The sequence below is a fragment of the Ochotona princeps genome, chromosome 2, assembly GCF_030435755.1.
Source record: "Ochotona princeps isolate mOchPri1 chromosome 2, mOchPri1.hap1, whole genome shotgun sequence".
Lineage (NCBI taxonomy): Eukaryota > Metazoa > Chordata > Mammalia > Lagomorpha > Ochotonidae > Ochotona > Ochotona princeps.
In genome coordinates, this window is record NC_080833.1 from 32,992,639 (window position 1) to 33,012,073 (window position 19,435).

Sequence of the window (19,435 nt, forward strand, 5' to 3'; positions counted from 1 at the left end):
AAAATAGAGATTTACAATGCCATGAAGTTAAATGACATGTTACTAGATTTGACAGTCTCCCTTACACAACTACTGTACATCCCCTTAAATGAAAAGTCATGATACAAAATCAACAATAGAAAGAAAAACAGAAATTTACAATGCCCTGAAGTTAAATGACATGTTACTAGATATGACAGTCTCCATTACACAGCTACTATACATCCCCTTAAATGAAGAGCCACAAAACAAAATCAACATCCGGGAGAAAAAGAAATTAACAACACCAAGAAGTTAAATAACATGCTATTAAATCATTAATGTGTAGCTGAAGAAATGAAAATCAAGAACATTCTTGAAGAAAATGATGCCACTGCATGATCTACGAGTCACTGAATGATTTAATCAGAAGGAAGTGTTTTTGAAGAGATGAAAACAACAGAAAACAACAAAACCCATGTGATATAGTTTGCGCTGATTGTTGTTGAAGTGTGTCTCCTCCAGACAATAAACAGATGGGTTTTGTTTTTTAATCCAGTCTACTAATCTATGATGTTTGATTAAGCTTAAGCCATTTACATTCAGAGTTTAATATACATGGGTGTTACTTTGGTCCTGTCATTTTAGGAATGGGTTGTTCATTGGTTTAGTCTTCTGTTGTCATTTTACTGGGATGTTCTTCCCATTTGCCTTTGGTTTTGGTAGGTGCTATTCCTCTTCTCTGTGAAGAGAACATCTCGAAGTATCATTTGTAGGGCAGGTTTGGAAGAGGCAAATTCTTTTAGCTTTTCTTTACTGTGGAAGAATTTTATTTCATTTTCAAAGACGAAAGAAAGCTTTGCTGGATATGTTATCCTAGGCCGACAATTTTTTTCTTTTAGAATCTGGAATATGTCACTCCATTCTCTTCTTGCCTGTAGAGTTTTGTGTGAGAGATCTCCTGTGAGCTTAATTTGCATTCCTTTATATGTCAATTGATTTTTTTTCATGTGCACATTTAAGGATCTTTTCCTTATGTTCAATTCAGGAGAGTTTGATTATCATATGTCGTGGTGAAGATCACTTTTGATCAAGCCTATTGGGAGTTCTGTGCCCGACCTGGATCTTATTTCCCAATTCTTTCTCCAGATTAGGGAAATTTTCCTTAATTATTTCATTAAATACATTTGTAAACTCAGCTTCTCTTTCTGCACCTTCTGGGACTCCCATAACTCTTATATTTGGCCTCTTCATAGTGTCTTTCAATTCTTGAATACTTTTTTTGGCCTGATTCAGCTCTGCTTCCAGCCTTTTGTTTACTTCCCCCTGGTGACAGGAAATTTCTTCCAATTCTGAGATTCTTTCTTCTGCTTGCTTCATTCTCTTTTGGAGACTCTCCACTGTGCTTTTAATTTGCTCTACTGTGTTCTTAATTTCTGATATATCAGCCTTGATTTGCTTTATTGCTTCCTTAAATTCTTTGAACTCTTGCATGAGCTTCTCATTGTTGATTAGACTCTTTAAAATGAGTCTTATGGATTCTGTGTCCCCCATTTTCTCAATGTCTTCCTCAGTTAACTCTGAGGTTGGCATAGGGTTTTGATCCTTTGCAGGGGAGTTTTCAGTGTTATTCATTGTGCCTTTGTCTCTTCTTTTGCTCTTGATCATTGTACTTCTGGTTAGCAGAGTCTTCTCCTTGGGGCAGATTATAAAGCTGTGTCACCCACAGGTCTACAAAGCGATTTTACTTATTGCTGTTGGTACACAACTTTTTGATTGCAGCCACTTGTGCCACAACCGCCAGCGAGTTCCAGGTCTGGGTTCTTATGTCAGATTTCCACCGTGGTCTCTACAGCCCCAGCTCTTGGCTAACCACTCTCCACCTCCTGTGATACCATGCTGAGGCTGCACCATTGTCTCTGCAACCTTTCTCCCACTTCCAGTTGGAGTAGGTCCCAGGATTAGAGAGACACCAGGTGACCTGTACGATGGCACAGTTGGTATTATTTTCCTGCGGGACCAATGCAATCCCGGACCTCAGTGAGTTCTCGTGAGCTTAGCACATGCGCAGTTCATTGTTGTCCCCTGCAGTCCTAAAGCTACTGTCACAGTGCACAAAATGGCGCCTGACGTACCACCACTACAGTTCTTGATTTGCTGGCCGTCAGAACCGAGGGCTATCCAGACCTGCCACGGGTGTAACTCGTAGAATGCCACAGGTGGAACCCGTAGAATGCCACGTTGCTGCAGTTCACCAAGTCGGAAATGAGCTCACTCCCAGCTCAGCACATGCTCAGTCCTTTCCCTTGTCCTTTCCTCCTTATGCAAAATGGCGCCCAATTCAGCTCTAGGGGGTTGACTGGGCTATGAAATCCACTCTGTTCTCGCACTGCCCATCTGAGATCTGCTGCTCTGTCTCTGCTCCTGGTCAAATCAAACGGACCAGCAGGATGCACAGTTCTTTGTCTGGGTTCACCTCCCAAGCTCCCAGTGAAAGTCCCTTCCCACCTGGTTGCTGGTGGAATTCCGGCTATTGGTGGAGTTCAGATCACTGTGCTGGAGTACCAGTCACTGCAACACCACACTGCTGTGCCCGCTGCTTTTCTGTGTCTGTCAGTCTCCAGGTACCCCTCTGCTGTTGTTCTGTCCTTTCCTATTTCCTAAAATATATCCTCTCTGCTTCATCCTGATTAAATGTTTTTCCATCCATTTAAACGTGTCCTTGCCCTATTCTGCCATCTTGAATACCAAGCTTTATTTAAGATTTATTTTTAAAGACATCACAAGAAAAAATATAGACCAATATTTCTTAAGAACATAAATTAAAAAAAATTCTCAACAAAAGAACAAATCAAACCCCATGATGTGTAAGTAAAATATGCTATGAATAAGTGGGCTTTATTCCAGGTTTATGAGGCCGATTAGCATTCAAAAGTCAGTCAATGTAATCCATCACAACAGCAGGCTAAATAATAATCACATAATCATATCAGCAGAGGCAGGAAAAGTATTGGGCAAAATCCAACATCCATCCATTCATGATTTAAAAAAAAAAGAAGAGACTCAGTTAAGTAGGAAAAGAGGGGAACTTCTCCAACCTGATAAAAGTTATCTACAAAAACACTGGAGCCAATATCATTACCTAGGAGTGAGAAATTTGAAAGTTACTGCTGAGACCAGAAACAGGACCAGGATCCCTCCTCTGACGACACATTTTCAGCACGTACTGAATGTCCTCGTTTACGCAATAAGACCGGAAAAAGGAAGTGAACATCCACAGAGCAGGAAGAAAGAAATAAAAGTGTCTTTGTAAACCGATTACATGATTACTTACGTGGAAAATCACAAAGAATCAACAGTAAGTTTGCAGAATATGAGGTTAACATACAAACTTTCCTATAGCTTGTAAACGAATAACTTTTACCTCAAAGTTCAAGTATATCATCATTTACTGCCTCCCAAATATGCATAGGATGAAATGCATATTAGGAATACAAAACTACTTCAAAAAGTTTGTGGACAGAGGCCAGTGTTGTGGTGCCAGTAAAAATGCCACCAGCAATGGCAGCACTCCTTCAGGTGTGAGTTTGTGTCCTGGCTGCTCCAGTTGTGATGGAGCTCCCTGCTAATACGCATGGGAAGGCAGAGAAGCCTGCCCAAGTACTGGGGTTCCCACACCTATATGGGCATCCCAGATGAACTCCTGACCCCTGGTTGACTTTAGCTGGTAGCCAGCTGGGAAGTGAACCAGCAGATGGAAGATCTCTCTCCTCTCTCTGTAACTCTTTCAAACAAATAAATCAATAAATCTTTAAAAAGATTTCTGTGGGGGCCCAGTGCAGTAACCTAGTGGCTAAAGTCCTCACCTTCCACACATCAGGATCCCATATGGGTGCCAGTTCGTATCCTGGCATCCCCACTTCCCATCCAGCTTTCTGTTTGTGGCCTGAGAAAGCAGTCAACGACAACCCAAAACCTTGGGAGCTTGCACCTGTGTGGGAGACCCGGAGGAGGCTCTGGAATCCTGGCTTGGGATTGGCTCAGCTTCAGCTGTTGTGGCCACTTGGGGAGTGACATTGGACAGAAGATCTTCTCTGTCTCTTTTCATCTCTGTATATCTTACATTAAATACAAATAAATAAATATTTTAAAAAGATTTGTGGGCAATGGAGTTACCAGTATGAGCATTTGACCTAGTAGTTAGGCCACCATTTGGGGTGCCTGTACCCCATTCTGGAATCCTGAGTTTGAACATGGGCTATGCTTCTGATTCCAGGTTCCTGCGAATACAGGCCAGAGGAAGCAGATGGGAGCTCCTGTCTGCTTCTTTCAATCTGTCTGTAGAAAAAAAAATTACCTTGCTTTAAAAAAAAAAAAAAAAGGTTGAGGGTCCGGCGCAATGGCCTAGTGGCTAAAGTCCTCTGCTTGAAAGTGCCAGGATCCCATGTGGGTGTCGGCTCTAATCCCGGCAGCTCCACTTCCCATCCAGCTCCCTGCCTGTGCCCTGGGAAAGCAGTCGAGCATGGCCCAGAGCCTTGAGAACCTGTACCCACGTGGGAGACCTGGAGGAAGCTCCTGTCTCCGGATTGGTGCAGCACCAGCCGTTGCAGTCACTTCAGGAATGAATCATCAGATGGAAGATCTTCCTCTCTGTCTCTCCTCCTCTCTGTATATCTGACTTTGCAATAAAAATAAAATAAATCCTAAAAAAAAAAAGTTGAGGGCCCAGCGCGGTAATACAGCGGCTAAAGTCCTTGCCTTGCACGCACCGGGATCCCATATGGGCGCCGGTTTTAGTCCCAGCAACCCTGCCTCCCATCCAGCTCACTGCTTGTGGCCTGGGAAAGCAGTCGAGAATGGCCCAAGATTTTGGGACCATGTACCCACATGGGAGACCCAGAAGAGCTCCTGGCTTCTGGTTTCGGATTGGCTCAGCTCTAGCTGTTGCGGCTGCTTGGGGAGTGAATCATCAGAAGGAAGATCTTCCTCTGTCTCTCCTCCTCTCTGTATATCTGAATTTGCAATAAAAATAAAATAAATCGGGCCCGGCGGCGTGGCCTAGCAGCTAAAGTCCTCGCCTTGAAAGCCCTGGGATCCCATATGGGCGCCGGTTCTAATCCTGGCAGCTCCACTTCCCATCCAGCTCCCTGCCTGTGGCCTGGGAAAGCAGTTGAGTACGGCCCAATGCATTGGGACCCTGAACCCGCGTGGGAGACCCGGAAGAGGTTCCTGGTTCCCAGCATCAGATCGGCTCAGCACCGGCCCGTTGCGGCTCACTTGGGGAGTGAATCATTGGACGGAAGATCTTCCTCTCTGTCTCTCCTTCTCTGTGTATATCTGGCTGTAATAAAATGAATAAATCTTTAAAAAAAAAAAAAACGATTAAAAAAATAAAAATAAAATAAATCTTTAAAAAAAAGTTGAAATCTTGACATAGCTTTTTTGATTAAAAAGTTCATAGAAAATTCATATTATGCAAGATTGTGTATGACTCTCAAGTCTTTTTGCACCAAAATAAAATTTTAATTCTATTTTCCATGAACTTTTTGAAGTATCTTTGTAAATCAAACAAAGTAGTATATATATTTGAAAGGCAGAGGGTTGAGGGGAGAAAGAGAGGCCTTCCATTTGCCGATTCATTCCAAACAGCCACCGTAGGCAGGGTGGGCCAGGCTGTAGTCAGGCGGCAGAACTCCACCCATATGGATACCAGAGGCCTAAATGTTTGGACCAGTTTGCACTGTTCTTCCAGGTCTATTAAAAGGGAGCTGCAGCAGAAATGGAGCAGCCAGACTTGACAGTGCTCATATGGAATGCCAATGCAACAGATGGTGGCTCTCTCTACGATGACACACGCTGGTTCCAGATTGCCTAACTCATGGATATGGATATCATATCACTGTGGCAGGTGGCTGAAAATACTTAGAAGGGTAATATAACAGTTTCACTTTTAAATGACAATATCAGAAGTTAAGCTTTCCTACAAATATTGACATTTAGGATTTAAAAAAATTTATGTCAATCTACAAGTGTGCAGAGTTTTTCAAAATTCTTTTGCAAAACATGTGAGCAAAATGAGTTTAAAGATAACTAGGATAGGGCCCGGCATGGCAGCCTGGCAGCTAAAGTCCGTGCCCATATGGGATGCTGGTGCTGCAGGTAGGAGGATTAGCCTGTTGAGCTACGAGCCAGTCCACCTTCCTCTTGGACCATAAGTCAAAATCAACCCTTTGTCCATGAAGATGCTGAGGCACTAGAAGCCAGCTCTTCAGGACAATGGGATCAAAGCAGTGCGCCCTAGAAGGGAAGAAATCCACGACCGCCTCATGCATGTCCGGAGGGCATCTCAACCATGGCTTAATGGAAACATGCAGGATAACTTTTTCAAAAGAGTGCAAATTGTATTCGGGGAGGACTGTGATTCCCCCAGACTCCCTCCTAAAAACTGGTTAAAGGGCAGTGCAAACAGTTAGGCACATCCAGCTGTCTAACCCTGGACATCCGAAAGCATGAGCCATGATCTCTGCTAAGGAAGGAGTAGGACAAACTGGCTGGAGTTCAGGCCAAGAGCTGGCGCTGAGGAAGAGGCCCAGGGCTCTACATGACTGAAACTCAATTTTAAAAAAAGATTTATTTATTTTATTGGAAAGGCAGATATGCAGAGAGGAGGAATGACAGAGAAGAAGATCTTCCACCAATGATTCACTCCCCAAGTGAGCGCAATGGCCAGTGCTGCGCCAATTCAAAGCCAGGAGCCAGGAACATCTTTCTGGGTCTCCCACGCAGGTGCAGGGTCCCAAGGCTTTGGGCCATCCTTAACTGCTTTCCCAGGCCACGAGTGGGGGGCTGGAAGGGAAGTGGAGCTTCCGGGATTAGAACCGGCACCCATTTGGGATCCCAGCGAGGACCTTAACCATTATGCTATTGCGCCAGGCCCTGACTGAAACTCAATTTTAGGTCATACTGCTGTGACTTAAATCGCTCTGCCTTAAGCATTCTGAAAAGACCTATGGAAGGGGCACAGTGGTACATTTAGGTTAATCCTCTGCCTGCAGCACCGACATCCCATATGGGCACTGGTTCGTGTTCTGGCTGCTCTACCTCTGATCTAGCTCCCTACACACGGGAAAGCAGCAGAGGATGGGCTAAGGCCTTGAGCCCCTGGATCCATGTGGGAGATCGGGAAGAAGCTCCTGGTTTCCAGTTTGGGATCAGCTCAGCTCAGGCTGCTGTAGCCATTTGGGGAGTGAACCAGCAACTTAAAAACCTTTCCCTTTCTGTCTTTCTTTTTCTCTCTGTAAAAACCTACCTTTTAGGGCCCGGCAGCTTGGCCTAGCGGCTAAAGTCCTCACCTTGAACACACCGGGATCCCATATGGTCACCGGTTCTAATCCCAGTGGCTCCGCTTCCCATCCAGCTCCCTGTTTGTGGCCTGGGAAAGCAGTCGAGGACGGCCCAATGCATTGGGACCCTGCACCCGCGTGGGAGACCCGGAAGAGGTTCCTGGTTCCCGGCTTCGGATTGGCATAGCACCGGCCCGTTGTGGCTCACTTGGGGAGTGAAACATCGGATGTAAGATCTTCCTCTCTGTCTCTCCTCCTCTCTGTATATCTGACTTTGTAATAAAAAATAAATAAATCTTTAAAACAAACAAAAAATCTACCTTTTAAATAAAAATAAATCTTTAAGAAAAAACCCATATTTCTGGGAACCTTAGACCAGTATATCTATCTGCCTTCCACCCAGTGTCTTTGTTCAAATGTGCACAGGCATGCAATTCAACACAGCCAATTTCCGTGATGCTCTCCTTTCTCAGTTAACAGCACCACCACCAACTGAGATGACCCTGCTGTCCTTTATTTCTCTCTTATTCTGGAACCACCCAGTCAACCCTATAAGCAAATGCTATTGGCTGAAATGTTCAGATTCATTTTCACTTTGACCATATCTACTTGCTGCTACCTATCTGAGGCCAGCCACTGTCACCTGGACAACTTTAACTGCCTCTTACCTCGTCTTCCCACTTCTCTCTCTCTCCCGTAGTTTATGGCAGCCAGAAGATTCTATCAATATAGTGTCACCCTTCTGGACAATGTTCTCTAGTGGCTTCCCCTGATCATTGAAATAAAATGCAAATCCTCATGTGATCCCCGTGGTCCTACATGACCTAGTGTCCACCCCTCTGCCTCCTCTGGGGCTCTGGTCCAGCTGCTCTGCTTCCTTGCAGACTTTTCAACTAAGCAAAGTGGTCCTGCCCTAGTAGCTTGGAACTGAATCACAAACTCGCCTCCAGGTTTGTGTCTGATAGGTTTGCTTCTTGACTTCACTCAGGTTTGAACTGAAACATCATTCCTTCAGGGAGGCCTTCAAATGATCTCATTTAAAGCTGACACCCTCCCTCTCTTACCTCTGCTGGGATAATCCCTTACCCGCTCTCTCCTTAGATTGCCGTCTTCTATATATTTTCTATGTGGGACACTGTTATTATACATATGTTGATTGTTTACTGGATTTCCCTGCAGCAGAACGTAAGGTCCGCGAAGGTAAATCTATGTCTTCTTATTAGTGTGTCCTTGGCACAAAACAGCCTCAGTAAATGAACACACTGAATGAAAAGTCACAAAAGATGAGTCCCATGACAGGCAACATGCTGGAAACCTTGTACCAGGCAACTTCGGGGATGGCAACCGGCAGAGCTGAAAGATGACCTTAAAATGAGAGGACAGCTTGGGATTGCCCAGAAACCTTAGGGGGAAGTGCCCAGTTTCTGAAACATATAGAAGGGGGGAAAGGACCCAGTTCCAGGAGACACTTGCACTCTACCTATCTTAATTCTCCTTAATTTCGCAACGGACAAGGATGCCCAGGAACTCGTGTTTAGCTAAGTGTTAACAGGGAAAGAATCTGAAATTAGTTCTTTTGCACTGTGAAAATCATGGTCTATGCAACAACTCGTTCAGGAGAGAACTACACAGATTAGGAATGTGTGCTCAGCAAAACAACAGCGGAAGGAATAAGCAAATGCTTCATAGAGAAAGTGAGAGTGAATTGGTCTTCTGCAATCCGACAATCCTACAGAGACTGAAGGCAGCTCAGGAGAAAGGAGACAACCAGAAGGTATCAGAGTGGGACGGGCTGAGGAGCGGACCATTTAATAATGAACAGGTCAGGACGGCTGCAGCTTAGGGTGCTGGAGGAGTCCAGTGAGAGCTAAAGGCTGTAAGGCCCGGAGTGTGGCTAACGATTTGGTTTTGAATTTACCATGAGGCAGGAGTGAGCAGAAAGCCACAGAGTAACAGGGTTAGAACACTATTTTCCTAAGATTAGTCATGGCACTGGGTTACAGTAGCTGGAGTAGGACCAGGGATCCCTCCCAAGCAACCTGTGCCTCTTAATCCCCCGGCTGTGGTAAAAACTGGCCTTCACCTCAATGTTCACACGGCTACCACCAGTTGGCAGCAGTGTGCCGAGTGGTGGAGGAGCCAGGCCCCCAGCACACCGCGTTGGAGTCATCACCAGGGGACAACAGGAATATGGGAGGGCAGACTGTGTGGCGGCAATCCCAAACGCCCAGAGAGGGACAAAGGAAGGGGCCTCACGGCTGGAGGATACGGACAGGGTGGCCTTGACTTTTCAGGCTAAGGAAGGGAAATGGGAATTGACAGAAGGTTTTTATTTATTTTTTTAAGATTTATCTATTTGTTATTACAAAGTCAGATACACAGAGAGGAGGAGAGACAGAGAGGAAGATCTTCTGTCCGATGATTCACTCCCCAAGTGAGCCACAACGGGCCGGTGCTATGCCAATCCGAAGCCGGGAACCAGGAACCTCTTCCGGGTCTCCCACGCGGGTGCAGGGTCCCAATGCATTGGGCCGTCCTCGACTGCTTTCCCAGGCCACAAGCAGGGAGCTAGATGGGAAATGGAGCTGCTGGGATTAGAACCGGCGCCCATATGGGATCTCTGCGTGTTCAAGGTCCTGAGGACTTTAGCCTCTAGGCCAAGCCGCTAGGCCCGACAGAAGGTTTTTAAATAGGAGAGAAGTATGAGCAACTTGGCTTTTGAAAACACCGTTAAAATTGGAGTGTTCAGAAATGGGTGGGGTGGGGTAAAGAAATAAGAAATAGGAGAACGGAAAGGCATCTCTGTAGGCTGCGTGTGCATGTGGATGCGCATGTGGCAGACATGAGTGGCCTGTAGAAAACCTGAAATAAAAACCATGGAGTGCGAAAGAGGCCATGTGGTTTTGTCAGAAGAAAATGAATACGATTTTCTTATCATTAAAAACAACTGGGGGGGGGGGGGAGGCAGTGCTATGGCATAGTGGGCTAAACTGGTTCAAAATCAGACTATTCCACTCTTGATCTAGCTGCCTATTCATGCGTTTGGGAAAACGGCGAGGATGGCCCAACGTGGGAAACCCAGAAGAAGCTCCTGACTTCGGTATGGCACAACTCTGGCTTTTGTGGCTATTAGGGAGTAAACCAGTGGATGGAAGACCTCTCTTGGTAACTCTTTCAGATAACCAGACACACACACACACACACACTTTCTGGACATTTGGACATTGGAAGATTTTAGGTTTCGGAAGTTTTTTGGGTCTAAAGTCTAAATCCTAAAACGTTCATTCAATAAATCCAGCGAGCTTCTGCTGTGGCAACCGAGGCCCCGGGAATGCCCTGACGCCTACTGCTCGCCCACTCCGGGGAGCTTCGATGCAAGAAATTCGGGTCACCGCGGAGCCCGCCAGGGGCATCCCATTCAGTAGGCTTCCGGGTGGAATTCTGAGCCTAGGATTTCAGACAAACGGTCTCACAGAACCGCGAGTGATTTACCTCAGCTCTGAGGGGAGAGGGCCTGGCGAGCAGCGCCGTTACCTATTAGCCCTTTCCGTCAGAAACCGTAGACGTCACCTGATGCGCAACTGGTTCCCAGAAGTTACGTTCCCCCGAACGCTCGGCGCGGAACAGGCCCCGCCCTCCCCAAGCGGAGCTCACCCCCAAGAATTCAGTCACAGGGTGGAGGCTTCCACAGAGGCTGACGCCGTGGCCAGGCTGCTATTGGCGGAAGGCTGAAGCCCGTCTTGGCTCCAAGGCGGCTGATTGGTGAAAATCCCTCCCGGCCCCGCCTCCTCTGCCCTGCCGCGGCTCTGTAGGATCTCGTAGAGTGGAGGAGGATCGCCCTCCCGCAGTAGGCGGTCCTGTTCCGGCCCCAGATTTTCCACTCTGAGACAGGGTTGTGGTCTCCATTGAAAAGGAGTAGGGGACCGGAAGCTGTGTCTCCCCGAGCCTCCCTGCGCCTGCGCATCATTTCTCATTAGGGAAATGGCGCCTTTCTTGGGACTTGGATGCTAACTGGCTGCGGGAGGGAAGCCGGAATGGGTAGGGACCCTAGGGCCTGGGCGGGATGCTGAGGGGGCGGTACCATGGTTGCATCGGGCTTTCTGGGATATTGGACACGGAGCGAGCAGAACGACCCCGCGCTCTGCCAGCTTTTACTCCGCCCCCCCCCCACAAGCCCACCGGCGGTTCCCGCCCATCCGCACCTCAGCCGGTTTTAAGATGCAGGGAGATCAGCCGTAGAGTAACGCGCCAGGGCCCTTCCGCCTGCCTGGCAGCCTCTCAAGGTCCCTTCACTGATCCGTGAAACCGGTGGACAATGACTCCTCAAAGAAGCCTTGGGGGAACACATGATAGTTTCCCTTTTGGAGGCCCCAGACTCCGGCAGGTCCACTGTCTTTTGGAAGATGGCCAAGTTGTCACAAATTCCATTACATTATAATTATACACTTGGGCACTACCAAGGACTGGTTTTCCCTTTTCATCCCGTTTCAGATCTAACCTATGTGTGGTTAGGTGGGCAAACCACTCTCCTGCCCCACCCCACCCTGCCGCTCAGCTAGTCACCTAAAGAATTAAATCCTTAATGTTTTACTTCCTCTGGGTGTGAATTACTTTATACTGAATGATGCTGAGGCCTCAAGTAAACCAAATGGCTTCTTTCCCTTGAAATTTAGACTTAATGGGACAAGGTCCTGTGACAGAGGTTAGGAGGGCGGTGCCCCCAGAAAGGAGCCAATGAGGTGCTCTTACATACAAGCCAAGGGCTGAGAGCATGGGTTGGCCGTCTTCAGAGGTGGCGGTGGCCAGTCCCTGTGAGGTGGAAAGTGGACAGCAGTGTGTTAGCTCACTGAGGCGGACAAAGACCACCAAGTAGGAGGCATGGGGCTGTCCAGCCTAAACGTCAAAAGCTGGATTTTTAGTGTATTTGCTAGGATGCTTCAAGACGCCACCTGACTCTCCAACCTGTCAAATGAAGACACAGTGAACACACTTCCTGCTTTCCATTTGAGATAGCGCCTATCATGCCTGAGCAGAAATGTTGGCACCAGACTCTATGGTTTGCTGAACAGCAGCTATGAGTGAATATTGTATCACGGAATGCTTTGAAGGTCAAGATAAAGGACTTAGATTTCGGGGGGGGAGTGGTCACAGGACTCATGCAGATTTCGGGGCAATATAGGGCACAGATCAAAAGGTGCTGAGGAGGAAGGTGAAGCCCTGGCCACGGAAATAGTGCAGCCTGCCACTCTCCCACTCCCACCCAACCCGCCCCCATTACCCTCGATCCACAAGCATTTCAAAGCCACGTTTCTAAAAACCAGCCATTTATATCTGTTTAGGTAAGTTACAGAAGGAGTGTGTTGGTGTATTTACAAGTTGGTTTGTCCAGATATAACTATAACTTAGTGTCTGTATTTAATATTGACAACCAAAAAAATATATAAATATCTCGCATCTATACACAGCAGGGCAGGAGTGTCCGTGTCTTCTTGCCTGGTGAGTTTCTGCCTTGCAGGGCTCTCCCCTCACGGTGATCATCTGGCCCTCAGTGCAACGGAGGCTAGAACCTGGCAGCCCAGCCTGGCTCGTCCCCTTCTCCTCCCTGCTCTCCAGTGCTCCCAACTGGTCTCAGGCAAGGAAAGATTAATCTGAGTGGTTTGAGTAGGAAGAGAGAAGGGGAGGGAGGTGGGTGAATCCTATCGGAGCCTGACCCCCCGCCCCAGGGCAGGGAGAGCCAGGCTTGCAGAAGTGGGTGGCCACAGCCACCTCCTGGGGTTGAAGCCTTGAAGTTCGGAGTTCGATTAGTGTGTCCTGGGTCAGAAGTCCAGCCCTACAGATTAGCTTGGTGGAGAAGGCAAGTGTCTGGACAGGGCTTGGTCCCCACACTCAGGCACTGAGCCATTCAGCCTGCGGTGTGGGGACAGGAGATTCTGGCTGATAAAAAAATAACAAAATCAGTAATAAAAAACTTATAAAACCTGTTGCCCATCGGAATAGATTGGAGCAACAGTCTTGGTGTTAAAATCCTGGTGCCATGGAAAGTCCTGAATGTTCTTGCGGACATTGCTGCTAAGAAAAGAAGGCCCGGCCTCGCTTGGTTGAGATCTGTCCACGTGGAAGTCTCACCCAGCTGCCTGTGCTCCAGGGAGATCCTGGGGGCTGTAGGGAACAGGCCGGGCTGGCGGCGTGGGGCGTCTCACACCTGGGAATCAGCCCCCAGAGGGTGGAAGAGCTCCTCAGGTGTCTTGTCGCTCTGGCTAGCTCCCCCCTGTCGGAAGCCGGAAGCAATCTCGTCGAAGGTCCGGCCTTTAGTCTCGGGGACTTTGAAGTAAGTAAAGATGAAGAACAGAACCAGGAGCACGGTGAAGATGATGAACACATAGGGACCGCACAGTTGCTGGAAAGACACACAGACACGTGTCGTCATGGTACGATCCCACTGCCTGGCTGTAGGACTGGGGACACCCACCTGCCACCCAGGGATGTTCTGTTGATTACAGGGGACTGTGCCTGGCACCCGTCAGAACAAAAAAGGACAGGACATAGTCAGGGAACCAAGGCCTGTGTGATTCCTAATGGAATGCCAGGACGGGCGGTCCCCAGCACTGTGCAGTGGTGCACAAAGGCAGGAGATGGGGTCCTCACCTCCACATACTGGAAGCACATGCCCACAATGAAATTTGAGGTCCAGTTGGAGAAGCCAGCGACAGCAACAGCAGCTGGGCGAGGACCCTGGCTGAAGAGTTCAGCCACGATGAACCATGGGATGGGGCCAGGGCCCACTTCAAAGAAGGCCACAAAGCCGAAGATGGCCACGATGCTCAGATAGGACATCCAGGGAAGCTGCTCCTGTTGAGGGGGAAGGGAGAGGAGCACTAGGCATTAGGCATCAGGATGTGGCGATAGCAGGCCAAGAGCCTGGGGCGGTCCTGGCTTCCCTAAGTCTCAGTTTTCTCACCCTGCAGTGTGTGACTTCCAGCCAGAGTCCACCCTCTGGGACTGGTAATAGGGTGTGCATGCATGGGTTGCTACAAGGAGGCCCCTGTGGCACCCTGGCTTTAGCAGGAGAATGGAGAACACGGGGAGGGGGCTGGCAGGGAGTAGGCACAAGACTTCCCCGTGTGGTTCTGCACACAGTCCTCCAAGAGGAAGCCACGGCAGGGATGTTAGGGACTTTGGTGTGATTCAGCCTCACATCCATCACTCCTCACTCACCGCACTGCATCCCTGACCTCAACAACTACCAGACTTTCCAAGCCTGGGTTCAGATATAAAATGAGAGCAATGCTTTCCTTGCCCAAAGGATGGACAAGTGAGTATTCTTGTGTGTGGGTGCTGGGGGCAGGTTATCACAATGTCCACAGTCACAGGCTGAAGTTGATTCCTGGCCTCAGCCCTTATCTGACACACTACTAACCTCACTGGGAGTTAGGTTCTGGAAAAGAGAAATACAGGCTGGACATCCGTAATCTGAAAATCCAGAATCCCAAATCCCAAATTTCTGAGTGCCGACAAGCCACTGCTACAAGTAGAAAATCCTACACTTGGCCTTACATGATGGGTTGCAGTCAAACTTGGGCATGCTAAAAATACCAAAGGAAATTATCTTCAATGGCGGATGTCTAGCCTGGCAGCTAATACAGACCCTGGGAGGCAGTGGTCATGCATGTGGAGACCTGGGTTGTGTTTCTGGCTCCTAACTCCAGCTGGGGCCCAGTCCTGGCCACTACTGGCATTGGGGGGTCAAACAGCAAAGGGAGGCTGTCTGTCCCTCAAGCAAGAAAATTCAAACTGAAAATTACCTTCAAGATAGATGTATAACATATATATGAAACATAAATGAATTTCACATTTAGACTTGGGGCCTAAGATTTCTTACTATCTACAGGAACATAGCCTAAAAGTAAAAAAAATCTTAAGTCCATGGGTCCCAAGCATCTCCGGCAAGGGATGCCCAACCTGTAACAGCTGAACTACACCTGAGGTATACAGCTGTTGGGACAGGTGGCTCTGCACCTCTGTGCAGATGTTCAGGAGGAGTGGAGGCTGTGGATCAAGAATTGAAAAGCCTAACGCTGGACATGGAACTACCCTAGGGAGACAACAGCCTGAGGGTTGTGGCCAGGGGTGCTTTATTGAGAAACTACCCACCCACTAGAGAGGAGTAAATTTAAGACAAAAGGCGAGTGGGTTGGATAGAGACAGCCTCAAAAGCCAGAGGTCAGGCCCAAGGATCAGGGACAAGACAGCACCCATGTGGCCTGCCATGCCAGGGTTGAGACGGGCAAACCTGCCACTACCCTCTACCCTCTGTGTCACCTCTCAGGGTGGGGTCACTTACCAGCAGGGCCAGTGCGATGGTCATGAGCACGGCACAGCCCGCCATGCCAGCCAGGCCAATGAGGTGCAGGGTCCGCCGGCCAGCTCGCTCCACCACAAACAGCTGTGGGCAGGGACAATGTCAGTGCCACCCCTGCCTGAGCCCCCTGGAAACTTCCCCACTCAGAAGACTGCACCAGCAGCACTGGTGTGGAAGACAGTCCCAACTCCTCCCTGGGGCTATGCCTGGGGCCAGACAGGAGGAGGGGGCAGTTCCTGACAGAAGGGGATGGAAGAGAGTGGAACAGGTGGCCCTGGAGACTCAAGATAGAGTGTCCCTTTGGCTGTGATGTTGGGAACCTCCATGTCAGCCAGGCAAGATAAGTAATGAACTTCACAAGTTGTTGTGGGTGAAAGGAGATATGGGTTACAGAGCAGGTGACACGTGCCTGACTCCCAGCAAAAGCTGCCCTTCTGTCATGAGACCTTGAGTCGCACCCTGCCAGCTGACCAAGGGTAAGCCAAGACTCACCGACACAACAGTGAAGGCAGTGTTGACAATGCCAGAGCCGATGGTGGCATACACAGGCTGCTGCACCCCTGCCTTCTCGAAGATGCTCGTGGAGTAGTAGAAAACCTGCCAGGGTCAGCAAAGGCATGAGGCCCAGCTGGCCGCTGGGGCCCTGCCCCTACCAGAGTGCCAGCCTGTGTGGGACTGGGTGAGAGGAACGAAGGGGACTGATGCCTCCCAACAGGCATCTCCTGGCAGAGGCCAGTTTGTTGCCTTGTCTGGGATTTAGTGGCAGCCCCCACTCGATCATGGGTTTGTTTGGGAAAGAGCGGGGGATGGGTACTCACAGCATTGATGCCGGACAGCTGCTGGGACAGCTGCAGCACCACAGCGATGAGGATGGGCTGGCGGTAGGCAGGCGAGCGGAACAGCTCCAAGATGGTGACCTTCTTTTCCCGCATCATCTGCCGGCTCTCCTCCTTCATCTCCTGCAGGTCTCGGGTCACGTCAGCATTCCCACGCAGCTTCTTCAGCACTACCGGAGGAAAGGGGACATGGCTCAAGATGGGAAGGCGACCGCGGCTGGGAGGGGGGCCACTGGGGAGAAGGGCAGGGCCCTGCCCGTACCACTCTTGGCCCGGTTCTCCTCGTTGCGGTTGATGAGCAGGAAGCGGGGGCTCTCGGGGCACAGGGGCAGCAGGATGCACTGCAGCAGGGCTGGGACAAAGATGATGCTCAGCAGCAGGGGCCACAGATCCTCGTTGCCCATGATGGAGTCAAGGCCAAACACCTGGGGGAAGCAGGGGAGGCTGAGTGCCCCACTCACCATGGAGCCCCTCCCTGCTGCAGAACAGGAGGCCTGACCACTGGGAGGACTAGCTGGCTGGATATGGGGGTCTGGAGAATGGGGGCTGCTCTGCAGCCACAGGGACATTTCAACGACGACAGGGGAAAGCCAGAAAGCACATGGGCCTGTAGGAGTGGGGAGGCTCAGCATGCTGAAGGAACATGGGGTCCCCTGTGCTGGGGGGTCCCAGAGAGGGTGGGATACCTTGCTCTCCTGCCAAGGAGGTCCCCTGGGACAGGGCATCCCTGTCCTTCCCAGAGATGAAGAGGGCGGGAGGGAGGACTCCTCGGCAAAGCTCTTCTCTGCTGTACCCAGACACTGTAGCTTACCTGGGCAATGAGGATGCCGACGACGATGCCCAGTTGGTGCAGGGTACCCAGGGCTCCACGCAGGGCGGTGGGCGACACCTCCCCCACATACATGGGCACAAAGCCAGTGGTCAGGCCACAGTACACGCCAATGATGAAGCGACCCAGGATAAGCATCTCGAAGGACTTGGCCAGCTTTGAGAAGCCCATGAGCACGGCGGACACAAAGGCCAGCAGGTTCATCATCAGCATGGAGTTCCGCCTGCGGGTGGGGTTACAAGTCAGGAAGGTGTTGGGGTCATACCCTACAGTAGGCAGGGCACAATGGGAGGCCCTCCTCCAACTCCCACTCCCTTGCAGGACACCCCCTGGCAGGGGCAGGGCCCTCCTGCTCACCGGCCAAAGCGGTTAACGAAGAGGCCCACAGAGAAGGAGCCAATCATCCCGCCAACAGAGAAGATGGCCACTGAGAGGGACCAGAGCGTGGTGAGCGTGGTGGGCAAGATGCGCTCTCCGTAGCGGTGGATCCATGTCTGGTTGTAGAACTCCTCAATCACCTACAAAGGCGAAGCAGCCTGGGTGAGCGAGTGCCGGACCATGCACGCCTCCCTCGGGGGTGTTCTTGAGCCAGCTACTTCCTTCTGGGCAGGCCTTGCTTTCCCCAGAAACAACGGAGTGGACAGAAGCACAGAGACACCACGCTCCTTATCACTGGCCCCCTTTCCTTCCTCCTCCCTGTGCCCTAAGGCCCCAGTTCCTGCCGCCAAGGCTTCTGTCGCCAACCCCATGCTGGGGAGGAAACACAGCTGGACAGACAGGTTCTGCCATTCCCTGGGCTCTGAAGGAAGTGCGTGCGGTGAGGGCATTACACCCAGGACCTGATGGGTCAGGCTCATGCCAGGACTCTTCAGCCAAGCTCTGGAGTCTCAGTACTGTCTGCTGTTGCCTGGGCCCCAGCTCTCCCCTGGCTAGCCTGGGAGGGCTACCTGGAAGCACTATGGTTTCCTCGCTCTCCCAGGTACCCAGCTGAGAGATAGAGGGAAACACTGGACAAGGAAGCAGCTCCAGGAACTGGAGCCACCTGTCCTGGTACATGCTTGCCAGCCCTGCTCCCACCCTAGGGAGGGCCTGGCTGGAGGCCAGCTAAGTGGCAGGCAGGCAGGCAGTACTGGTTCTGAGCAGATTTGCTGTATTTTGGGCGACACAGGCACACTCCCAGTACCATGGGACTGGCTAGCCTCGCCCAGCAGACAGGTAGCTAGCTGGTCCTGGGCCCAGTCACCTAGCAGCAGCTGCCCGCATACACATCCCCACACACACTCATTTCATCTGAATGCACCTGACCTCAGCCAGTCACATGCCTACATGCCTTCCTCCTCCAATCCCCCACCCCCGCTGGTCCCTTGCAGCTCATACCTGATACCAGGCCAACCCAATCCACCCCAGCCCCTCCCCAGACTCAGATCACAAATTCACACGCAGCTGTGTGCAGCCCCTCATCCTACAGTGCTCTCCTTCCTTCCTAGAGTCTGACAGAAGAGGCTGGGGGGCAGCCACACTTGCGGGCGGGAATGACAAAGTCCATACTCCCAGGAAAGCCAGACAGGGTGGGGCTTATTAGGAACCTGTGAATTCAGACTCAGTGAATTAGATCCCAGCTCTGCTCCTTAGGGACAGCGCTGCAGGGAATTAGGGAAGTGGACTCGCCTGCTTCTAAAGCCTCATCCCAGCATGCGCAGGGAACAACCCCAAGACAGTGCAGACCACTGACAATGTCCAGCTAAGACCTCACCCCACAACTCGAAATCAAGGCCTCACTCCCACATTGCTCCCCACCACCCCCACCACCATCTTCCACCCTCAACTCTGTGGCCACCCCTTGGCTCCACACGCCCCCTTCCCACTGGGCACGCCTCTGTGAGGGCTGTCACTCCTGCTGGGAGGGCCACAGAGCTAGGAGACTAGGAGAAAAGAATCGCTCTTCAGATTCTCCCTCTAGAAAGGCTCAGTTCGTGCTGGGGGAAAGAGAAGGGTGATTTTTCACTGAAGCAAAACACAAAGTGCCTGTGTTCTTCAAGGCACAACACCAACTCCAGGGACTGGCTGGGAACGGCCAGGTCCCCTCTGTCAGGCCCTGCATGGAGGGAAC

General features: G+C 50.3%; 1 protein-coding gene across 1 annotated transcript in view; it reads right to left on the minus strand.

Annotated features, from left to right (window-relative positions):
- Window positions 1-12,608: 12,608 nt before the first annotated feature.
- SLC2A1 (solute carrier family 2 member 1) overlaps window positions 12,609-19,435 on the minus strand; it is a 28,587-nt gene continuing 21,760 nt past the window's right edge. Inside the window, exons 3-10 of the mRNA XM_004591510.3 lie at window positions 17,683-17,843; window positions 17,308-17,548; window positions 16,759-16,921; window positions 16,479-16,666; window positions 16,153-16,257; window positions 15,643-15,744; window positions 13,947-14,150; window positions 12,609-13,698 (exon numbers count right to left, since the gene is read on the minus strand). Coding sequence (XP_004591567.1) covers window positions 13,498-13,698; window positions 13,947-14,150; window positions 15,643-15,744; window positions 16,153-16,257; window positions 16,479-16,666; window positions 16,759-16,921; window positions 17,308-17,548; window positions 17,683-17,843 — 1,365 coding nt within the window. The 3' untranslated portion in view covers window positions 12,609-13,497. The remainder of the gene's footprint in view (window positions 13,699-13,946; window positions 14,151-15,642; window positions 15,745-16,152; window positions 16,258-16,478; window positions 16,667-16,758; window positions 16,922-17,307; window positions 17,549-17,682; window positions 17,844-19,435) is intronic.